General features: G+C 51.8%; 1 protein-coding gene across 1 annotated transcript in view; it reads left to right on the top strand.

Annotated features, from left to right (window-relative positions):
- The first annotated feature begins 229 nt into the window (after positions 1–229).
- The window catches only part of TXNDC16 (thioredoxin domain containing 16), a 47,428-nt gene continuing 37,220 nt past the window's right edge, over positions 230–10,437 (top strand). The window contains exons 1-4 of the mRNA XM_069856792.1: positions 230–653; positions 6,841–7,044; positions 8,940–9,022; positions 10,320–10,393. Coding sequence (XP_069712893.1) covers positions 6,876–7,044; positions 8,940–9,022; positions 10,320–10,393 — 326 coding nt within the window. The 5' untranslated portion in view covers positions 230–653; positions 6,841–6,875. The remainder of the gene's footprint in view (positions 654–6,840; positions 7,045–8,939; positions 9,023–10,319; positions 10,394–10,437) is intronic.

Below are 10,437 nucleotides of genomic sequence, written 5' to 3'. Positions count from 1 at the left end.
CCCCCCGTCGCCGCGCCGCCCGCTATTTTTGGGTTGACGTCGCCGCCCGCCTCCCCGCGCGCCCGGCTCCGCCTCCTGTTGGGGTTGGGGGGGAGGAGGAGCCGCCTCCGGGGTCGGGGTTTGCTGTGCTCCTCGGGGTCCCAGAGCCTCCTCGGGGTCCCAGAGCCTCCTCGGGGTCCCAGAAGCTGCTGGGGGGCAGCTCCGGGGGTCCCCGTGGCCGTAAGGACGAGGAACCTGCGCCTCGTGGCTGCAGCAGCGCTGGGATCCAGCGGCAGCGTTGCTGTGGGAAGCAGGGAGCTTCCCCAGAGGGATCCCAGGAGCTGGAGAAGGGATTTAGGCAAGAATTTTGAGGGGATTCCGTGCGAGAAGAGCCTGCTGAGCGCTTGGGAGGTGCAGGTTGGGTCTCCGCTGTTGCCTTTTCTATCTAGACCCTCCCCGTCTGGGAGATCGTAGCATCTACTGGGGCTGGTGGCAGCCCCCCTGCCACCCTGAGATCCCAGCTCCTGGAGATCCCGCCTGGAAGGACCAGGCTGGCACAGATCCACGGATTCCCTCACCCTACGGCCAGGCCAGCAGCCTCCGAGGGGAGCCGTGGCTGCGGGGTGCTCTCCTAGTGGTTGGAGGGGCCGAGGACTTCAGCTCTGGAGACCCAGGTAGGTGACATCCCACGTGAGCGGCATCACAGCAGCAGCTGCTTTCCGAGGATTTCCAAGGATTATGGTTGGACTCGATGATGCGATGGTTCTTTTCCAACCTGGTGATTCTATGATTTTGCGGGGCTGGACCCCAGGGATGGATCAAACAGGGGTAGAGCCATGGGTGAAGCTGCGGGATTTCAGCTCTTTGAATCATAGAATCACAGAATCACCAGGTTGGAAGAGACCCACCCGATCATCGAGTCCAACCATTCCCATCGATCACTAACCCATGTCCCTCAGCACCTTGTCCACCCGTCCCTTAAACCCCTCCAGGGAAGGTGACTCAACCCCCTCCCTGGGCAGCCTCTGCCAGGGACCAATGACCCTTTCCATGAAAATTTTTTTCCCAATGTTCGACCTGAACCTCCCATGGTGGAGCTTGAGGCCATTCCCTTTCGTCCTGTCCCCCGTCACTTGGGAGAAGAGGAGGTGCTCTGTTCCTTTCCCAGTGTGGGAAGACGGAGAGGTGGCAGCAGGTCCCTCCTGCAGCCTTGGCTGGCAAGCCAGGCCCTGCTGGGGGCTGGGAAGTGGGACCTGGAAGTGGAAATGAAAATGAAACTCTCCGGGAAGTGGCAGGAGATGGAGGAGAGTGGGAGCATCCCTGCAAAAAAACCCAGCGAGGCAAAGCCCACTGGGCAACGGGCTGGGATGCACTTTAACGTCCACGTGTTTCCCACCCCGACACAACGAGATGCTCCTATGAAAACACCCTCGTCTTGACGGCGGACCCCGTATCCCATGTGTGAGCTGAAAATCACACACGTCTGGTGCAGGGAGGAGAGATGACGGCACGGCAAGGAGCTCCATTTTTCATTAGGAAAAAATTTTTCATGGAAAGGGTCATTGGGCTCTGGCAGAGGCTGCCCAGGGAGGGGGTTGAGTCACCTTCCCCGGAGGGGTTTAAGGGATGGGTGGATGAGGTGCTGAGGGACATGGGTTAGTGATTGATGGGAATGGTTGGACTCGATGATCCAATGGGTCTTTTCCAACCTGGTGGTTCTATGATTCCGTTATCATCTGATGTGGTATGTGCCAGATGTCTCGTGAGCTGCCCCAGCACGGATTTGCTCCGCGAGCTGATTACGCGGCAATCTGCACCATCCTTGAAACGCTGCTGGTTGAAAAAGTGTGTCTGCTGGTGCACAAAAAGGGCCTGACCCTGCTCCAGCTTTAGGGATAAATGCAGGATAAATGACTTGATGATCTCAGAGGTCTTTTCCAACCTTAACGATTCGATGATTCTATAAAACGCCTCTGCAGCGAGGATCTGCTTTCTGGCTGGGAGCAGAGCAAGAGTTTGTAGTGGGTCCCGGTATCATAGCCTGGGTTTTTGGAGCATCCAGCATGGGTGGAAACATGTTCCCATGGCAGTAGCATCACGGCCAGGGCAGCAGATGATGCAGAAGCACGGCATTACGGGCATCGTGGCAGCAGGTTGCAACCCCTGCCTCCTCCGCAGGCTGCTGGGGAGAAGGCGGCATGGGAATCATAGAATCACAGAATCATAGAATAGTTTGGGTTGAAAGGAACCTTAAAGATCATCTAGTTCCAACCCCCCTGCAGGAACATCCCACTAGATCAGGTTACCCAACTCCCCAGCACAAATGTTCCTGTTGCTGCTGCTGAAAAATGCAAGCGAGAGCACAATGTTGATGGCTCTTCTTGCACTTTGGACCATGCAGACAGGTTTTCTTCATGGGATCCAGACAAAACCCCTAAAAAGCTCTGTCCCAACCTCTGTCCAAAAGCAATGTCCCAATGGGAAGGGCCAGTACGTGTTTTAGTCCTGTGATTGCCCATCTCAAAGCCGTGAAGAAGCATCTCAGCATAGTTCCAACTCCAGATGGTGGGGAACTGCAGCGTTTTGACCTTATTCAAGTCAGCTGGGTTAAAGAACTTGCCTTTGGAAAATATGAGAGGAGCTGGGTTGAGCTTTGTTCCAGCAAAACTGGGTAGTGATAAGTAACCTGACTTTGCTCGTTAGGAGAAGGCTGGTGCTGGCCACTTCTTTGAAGATGAGCAAGGAAGGGATGCATGTAGTTAAAACTCTGCAAGATAGTGCAATATCTGGTTAGGAAGTGACATTATTGCTGGGCAGCCACAGGATTCCATAAAACCTCCATAGGAAAAGAAGCCTTAAATATTCCTTGACATAAGCAATCTCAACAGTTGTCATCAGTATCTCTGAAGAGTTGTCAGGCTTGAAGTCTCATCGTCTTCTGCTGTGAGGTGGGTGCTGGTCTCTTCTCCCAAGTAACAAGTGATAGGATGAGAGGAAATGGTCTCAAGTTACACCAGGGGAGGTTTAGATTGGATATTAGGAAAAAAATCTTGACTAACAGAGTGGAGAAGCCCTGGCAGAGGCTGCCCAGGGCAGTGGTGGAGTCTCCATCCCATGTCCCTTGGGGACATGGTTTAGTAGGCACAGTGGGATTGGGCTGATGGTTGGACTGGATGGTCTTAGAAGTCTTTTCCAACTTTAATGATTCCAAGGTTCTATGACAAACCTATCCCCCCCAAGACAGTGAAAGGGCTGCAGGGTGACAGTTTCACATAGCAGGTTGTCACTGGAGAGTCAGCATCATCCAGGGATGCTTCAGTGGGATCCCAAGAACGCTTTCTTTAGCCCCAAAGAACCTATTTATCATCTCTTCAGGAGGAAAGAGATTTGCAGACGATAACCTGACAGGACAGTTTCCATCTTAGAATCATAAAATCATGGAATCATTAAGGTTGGAAAAGCCCTCTAAGCTCATCCAGTCCAACCATCAGCCCAGCACCACCGTGCCTACTGAGCCGTGTTCCGAAGTGCCACGTCTGCAGATTTTTGAACCCCTCCAGTGAAGGAGGCAAGCTGGCTGGAAGCAAGTTGGATGCATTGGGGAAGGGCTTTCTGGTCAGGCAGTGACATGTGGCTTGAGGGATTCACGTGGATCTGCAGAGCAGAAGGTTGGAACAGAGCTTTTTAGGGATTTTGTCTGGATCCCATAAAGAAAACCCATCTGTGTGGTCCAAAGTGCAAGAAGAGCCATCAGCATTGTGCTCTCGCTTGCATTTTTCAGCAGCATCAGCAGGAATATTTGTGCTGGGGCATCCAGCCGTGCTGAGGAGAGGGCTTGAGCCTGTGTAGCTGGTTGTACCTAAGGGGTTGAGTCTGCTTCGCATGAATTTGAGAGTTATGTGTCCCCTCTGCCAGCAAATCTGGGAGGGCAGCACACTGGTTAACTGCTGCCACAGGGATGGCAGCCAAAACCCAGTGCCAGCTGGGTGCAGGGTGAATGTCCTGCTGCAACAAAAGGCCTGGTTTGTGTTGATCACCACAGGAGAGGCTCAAGGGACTCCATTTACCAGCATCCTAAATGCTCCTGGTTTAGGAGCTTCTGCCTAGGGATTTCAGACTTGCCAACTGAGGGCTGTGCAGGCTGGAAGATACTGATATGAGGAGGTAAAAATGAAGGGGAAGCAGCAGCGTAACATATTTGGAACAGACATAAAGTGTAGGGGGGTTGGACCACCAAGAGGAAAGTAACCTGGACTCGATGATTCAGTGGGTCTCTTCCAACCTAGTGATTCTGTGATTCTATAACCCGCTGTGGGATGTGGGAGATTTTATGTCACTGAAGCTGAAGTCCAGGTTGGGGCTTCAGGGTTCAGGGGAGGCTCATGGATGATGGAGATGGGGTCGGGGTTGTGGCAATCCCAAGCAAAGTTACAGGCTGGGAGGAGAATGGATTGAGAGCAGCCCTGAGGAGAAGGGCTTGGGGTGCTGGGGGGTGAGAAGCTCAATGTGAGCTGTCAACGTGTGCTCACAGCCCAGAAACCAACCGTGTCCTGGGCTGCATCCAAAGCAGCGTGGCCAGCAGGGAGGGAGGGGATCCAGACCCTCTGCTCTGCTCTGCTCTGTGAGACCTCGTCTGGAGTCCTATGTCCAGTTCTGGAATCCTCAGCACAGGGAGGACATGGATCTGTTGGAACGGATCCAGAGGAGACCATGAAGATGATCTGAGGGGTGGAGAACCTCCTGTATGAGGCCAGGCTGAGAGAGTTGGGGTTGTTCAACTTGGAGAAGGCTCCAAGGAGACCTCAGAGCAGCTTCCAGTACTAGAAGGGTCTCCAAGAAAGCTGGAGAGGGGCTCTTGATCGGGGAGTGCAGGGACAGGATGAGGGGGAATGGTTTTAAGCTGAAAGACGGGAGATAGCAATGAGATTTTTGGAAGAAATGTTTTGCTGTGAGGGTGGGGAGGCCCTGGCCCAGGTTGCCCAGAGCAGGGGTGGCTGCCCCATCCCTGGAGGGGTTCAAGGCCAGGTTGGATGGGGCTTGGAGCCCCTGATCCAGTGGGAGGTGTCCCTGCCCATGGCAGGGGTGGGACTGGATGGGCTTTGAGGTCCCTTCCAACCCAAACCATTCCAAGATTCTGTGATTGTAGGGCACCTGGCTGGCTGTGCGGTCCAGGACAGTGTTTCTCCCTTGCCTTGTGTATCTCAGAAGCCACCTCACATCACCCTCCTTTGAATGAAAAACTCTGCTGCTTCCTCAGTAATAAATATTGGCAGCTGGTGGCTCTGTGAGGCAGAACGTCAGGGAGAGTGGATGGGGTTGCAGAGGTGCTGCAAGGATCCCAGCCCGTGTAGGATTCGCAAGCAAAACTAATGCCTCACAAGAGGAATTTATGGCAAATCAGGAGTTCGTGCTGGGTGTCTGGGCTGTATTTGCTTTCATTTTAGGTCATCTGCAGTGGCCTTATAACCACTTTGTCCAGCTCTGTCTTGGAGGTTCATGCATCACTGGTATTTTCACACAGCCCTGTAATCCTGCAAGGGGCTGAGCTGCAAGGTTCTGGCTGTTTCCAGCCCCATGGTGTTAATTTTCCATTGATGGAAAAGAGATGACAGAGAGAATGACCTAAAAGCTGAAGATTTGGGTTGGGATTGATGTGAAACAGAGGGAAGCTGCTGAGCAGGATGGAGTGATGGGGAGGTGAGAGGACATGAAGAGGGAAGGGTTGAGCAGGCATTTTAGTGTGAAAGGTGAGAAAAGCATGGAGGGAGCAGGGTTGAGGGTGGTGGGACAGCGTGGGGGCATGAGAAGAAGTGGGAATGTGGGGCAGTGAGGGGGCAGATGGGACTGACATCAGGAGAGGAGCAGTAGTCACACAGATGTGGGGAGGACCAAAAGGAGGATGCTGGAAAACCTGCAAGAGCCAGAGGAGACCTGAAGAGAGATGGTGTCTGGGTAGAGGCTGGAGTTGTGTTTTGAACTGTTGGCAACCCAGTATGATTGTTGGAGTCCGCTTCTCTTGCCTTCTGGACAGTCAGCTCTCCTCTTTGGCCCAGGCTGGTTCCCATGTTCCCGGATTGAGTTTATTTTTCCACCCTGCTGTGGCCAAGTTTGTCATTTAATAAACATCGCCCCCTGGCCCCAGTCTCTGTCCCCTCTGTAAGCCAGAGGAACAGATGGAAGGACAAAGGACCAGAAGTGCCTGGCACTTCCCAAAGCTGGAAAGGAGAGAACTGGAGACTTTCGGATGAGAAGAGAAAACGACATTCATTTCTCAGCTCTGTCTTTGTTCCCCTGGGCCATTCAGGCTGATCCAAACACCTAATGTGAGAGGGAGCCTGTGAAGGTGGAGCATGCCTGGTTTTCACTAACTCCCTGCTCTTGGAGTGGGGCAGAGAGATCTTGCCTGCTTGGTTTTGAGCATTTGAGTTTGGGTTCCTCACAGAGCAGTGGCAGGGAGCTGACGGCATCTGACCGGGGCTGGAGGGATTGACACTCCCTGGACACAGGGGCGTTTGTTAGCGAAAACAGCTGCAGCTTGTGGTGCAAAGCAGCTTCTACATGGCTTCAATTCCAGCTTTGTCTGTCCAAGAGCCAGCCGTGCTCTTGCACACTCAGCACCAAAGACCCATACCTGAAGAGCAGGCTGTGAAGGAACCTTTGAGATCATTGGTTCCAACCATACCTGTCCACTACTAAACCAGATCCCTGAGCACCTCATCTCCCCGTCTTTTAAACCCCTCCAGGACTGGGGACTCCACCACCTCCCTGGGCAGCCTCTGCCAAGGCCTGGGAACCCTTTTGATGAGGAATTTTTTCCTGATGTCCAATCTGAACCTGTGTGTGTTTGATTTTCATTTCCAGTTGCGACTCTCCCATGCCTGTATTGGATAACAGCCATGTCAGCCCAAAAGGACAGACGGGTTTCTTCCTTCTCTTTCCTGCTTTTCTGGGCTTCTTCCATCCCAACGTGGGGAAGTACGAGGCTGCTGCAGGAGCTGAGCCCACAGGAGTATTTCAGTAGCTTGCAAGCTGGCAGAGCATCCCTGGCTTATTTCAGCCACAGTGGTACGTATTTAGCACTCTGTATTTATATCAGCCTGGGTTTTCGGCAAGGGCTCATGTGAAGGTGGTAAAATGAAGAGGGAATTCCTGAGCTTTTTAAACCCAAAAGGATTTTGAACCGTAGAATCACCAAGGTTGGAAAAGGCTACTAAAATACATCCAGTGCAACCGTCAGCCCAACCCCACCGTGCCTACTAAACCGTGTCCCCAAGTGCCACATCTACACGTTGTTTGAACCTCTCTGGAGATGGAGATTCCACCCCTGCCATGGGCAGCCTCTGCCAGGGCTTCACCACTCTTTCAGCTCTTGAAGAGCGGATTGAGCTCAGCTGACAAGTCTGCTTTTGCCCAGCCCCAAGTGCTCCTGGCAGGCAGAGCCCTCTTGGAGTTCTTTCCTGGCTGTGTCCCCAAACATGCACCTTCAAGCCTCCTCATGAGCTGTCTGGATTATTTTCTGGACATACCATGGAGGAGAAACCCAGCCTGGTAAGGAGTTGTCCCCTCAGATGGGCTGGGTTTCTCTTTGACGGTACATCCCATGGGAAAGAGGGATCCCTTGCATACTGGGAAATTAAGGGCTGTCAAGAATTACATGGAGATTCTCGCCCTTCCCTTTCATCTTCTCCTCCTTCGTGACCCCGAGGTGTGTTTTCCCAGAGACAGCTCCATGGGCTGAGACACCAGCTCCCATGTTGGTGTTGAAGGCTGAGTGTGTTAGGAAGGGAAGGGAGGGAGCCTGGGAGCATTTGTGTTGTTGCCCATAGTTTTATTTCAGCAAAGACCTTGGTTTTTGAGTAAGAGCAAGACTGTGTTGGGTCAAGCGCTGTCTCGGTGCGTGGCAGGAGCGTCCCAGTTTAGCACCCTCTTGGCCAGGTCAGCAGCTAAACTGGGCAGTTTTGATCCCAGTTCCACCTGCAGTGGGAAAGAGGAGAGGGAAATCATGGAATCATAGACTGTTTTGGATTGGAAGGGACCCTTACAGATCATCCAGTCCAGCCCCTCTGCCGGAGCAGAACAATGAAAGAGAGAGATTTGTGGTTTGGAAACTAGACTTACAACACTGTTACTGAAACAATAATAATTAAAAAAAGGAAATAATAAGAAAATAATACAATAAAATATGTACAAATATACGAAGTTGAATCCCTCAATGATTATACATCACCACTGATCCTTCCAAGCAGGCATAGGGATATCCTGGACTAAACTCAGCAGCAGGCAGGAGCTAGACTCAAAAGCTGGACGCGTAGATGAGGATCAGGGCCAGACAGATGGACAAGGTCCTCACTGGACGTTGGAGAACGAAGAAGAGGGCTTGACCTTTGTGAATCCTAAGCTTTATACTGAGTATAACTTGTATGGCATGGAATCCTCTGTTGGTCAGTTTTGGGTCACCTCTCCTGTCTGCTCCTCCCTGCAGGTGCAACTCTTTTTACCCTTTGACTTAGGTCATTCCACCGACTTGAGGAGCAGCAACTCTCTACCTGCCAGTGTCCCGTTAACCTGGTGATAAACATCAGGCATTATCACTTCTAGAGGCACACAGTGTCTGAAAGGCACGTTGTTAACTTTCAGAAAATGAAGTTGCCTAGAGGAGGTTTAGCTGAGAGTTAGAGAATTGGTTCTACTTGAGCTCAAGCCAGAACACAGGAAGATGCTCTTGGTTCTGAGGACCTGCAGCCCAGCCCAGCAGCACCCATCTGACAAACCTAGTTCCAGTCCTTCTGTCTTCCTCAGCCATCACTCCCTGTTTGCCCTGCTCAGAGCTACTCAAATGTGCCAGGGATGTTTGCATGGGGACCTAAGCGAGCTGTTACAATGCCAGAGCACAGCCACTGCTTGCCCTGTCTCATCTGTAAGGGGAAGGGATGGAAACCAGCTTGTTTTCGTTGTTTCAGGTTCTCCTGGTGCCCAGCCCTTCTTGGAGCAGATTGAGAACTCAGCCGAGGCCCTCAACGACTATGGCATTTCGGTGGTGAAGGTAAATCATAGAATCATAGAATAACCAGGTTGGAAGAGACCCACCGGATCATCGAGTCCAACCGAAGGACTCGTGAAATCGTAATCGTAAATGAAGGTTAGGAGCAGGATAGGCAATTTGTGCAGCTTATTTCTGTGGGGCTTCCTACAAGATGGGCAGAGCTTCCATTGACCCACCTTGGGGCATGTCAGCAGTGTGACCTCAGAAGAACAGCAGTCCCCGAGTACTGAAAGGGACTACAGGAAAGCTGGGAACAGGCTCTTTAGAAGAGAGTGCAGGGATAGAACAAGGGGGAGTGGTTTTCAGCTGAAAGAGGGGTGATTCAGATGAGATATTGGGAAGAAATGTTTTTGCTGTGAGGGTGGGGAGGCCCTGGCCCAGGTTGCCCAGAGCAGGGGTGGCTGCCCCATCCCTGGAGGGGTTCAAGGCCAGGTTGGATGGGGCTTGGAGCCCCTGATCCCGTGGGAGGTGTCCCTGCCCAGGGCAGGGGTGGGACTGGATGGGCTTTGAGGTCCCTTCCAACTCAAACCATTCTTTGATTCTACAATGCTGTGAAGAAAGCCTGCTCATCTCACTCTGTGGGACTTGTCCAGCTCCCTCCATAGCTCCTTCCTACCAGCTCACACTGTAAAGAATTTTGGATGGGGTCAGTTTGCTGTGTTTCAATTCAGTGCAATAAATATTTCATCTAAAGCCTTTTTTTTTAGCTGAAACTTTATGTAGATTTAGGGGAGGGAATTCCAAATTTAGGCAAGTGTAATAAGATTTTAAGAATTGCTTACAAATACCATAGAATCATAGAATAACCAGATTGGAAGAGACCCACTGGATCATTGAGTCCGATTTAATTTCCTGCAGATACAGGGTGAGTTTAATAAGCAAGCAGCAATTTGTCACTTTCAATATGCTGGGCAGATAATAGAATCATGGAATGGTTGGGATTGGATGGGACCTTAATGCCCACCAGTCCCACCCCTGCCATGGGCAGGGACACCTCCCACTGGATCAGGGGCTCCAAGCCCCATCCAACCTGGCCTTGAACACCTCCAGGGATGGGGCAGCCACCACTTCCCTGGGATCTCTTGATCCCTTTCTGACCTAATTCAAGGCAGGCAGAGCTGGAGGACTGAAGAATAAACTCCAGTCCCAAGGTCTGGACTCAGTTTTATTGTATTTTTCTCTCCCAGCTCGTTTGGAAAGGCCATCTTTGCATTCTTGAATGGAAGAAAGCTGTAGTGCTCTATGTTTATAGTCATTTGTCGAGCTGAATGTCTAATTACGTGCTTTTGATGTCTAGGTTAATTGTCCCAGAGAGGATGTCTCAAGATACTGCAGGAAAGAAAACGCAGTGAGGAAAGCCTATCTGTTCAGGTGAGGGGATTTTCTGGGCATCCCACTGTGATTCCCATGCAAGT

The sequence above is a fragment of the Phaenicophaeus curvirostris genome, chromosome 5 (genome assembly GCF_032191515.1).
Source record: "Phaenicophaeus curvirostris isolate KB17595 chromosome 5, BPBGC_Pcur_1.0, whole genome shotgun sequence".
Lineage (NCBI taxonomy): Eukaryota > Metazoa > Chordata > Aves > Cuculiformes > Cuculidae > Phaenicophaeus > Phaenicophaeus curvirostris.
This window is presented reverse-complemented; position numbering and strand designations above follow the sequence as displayed.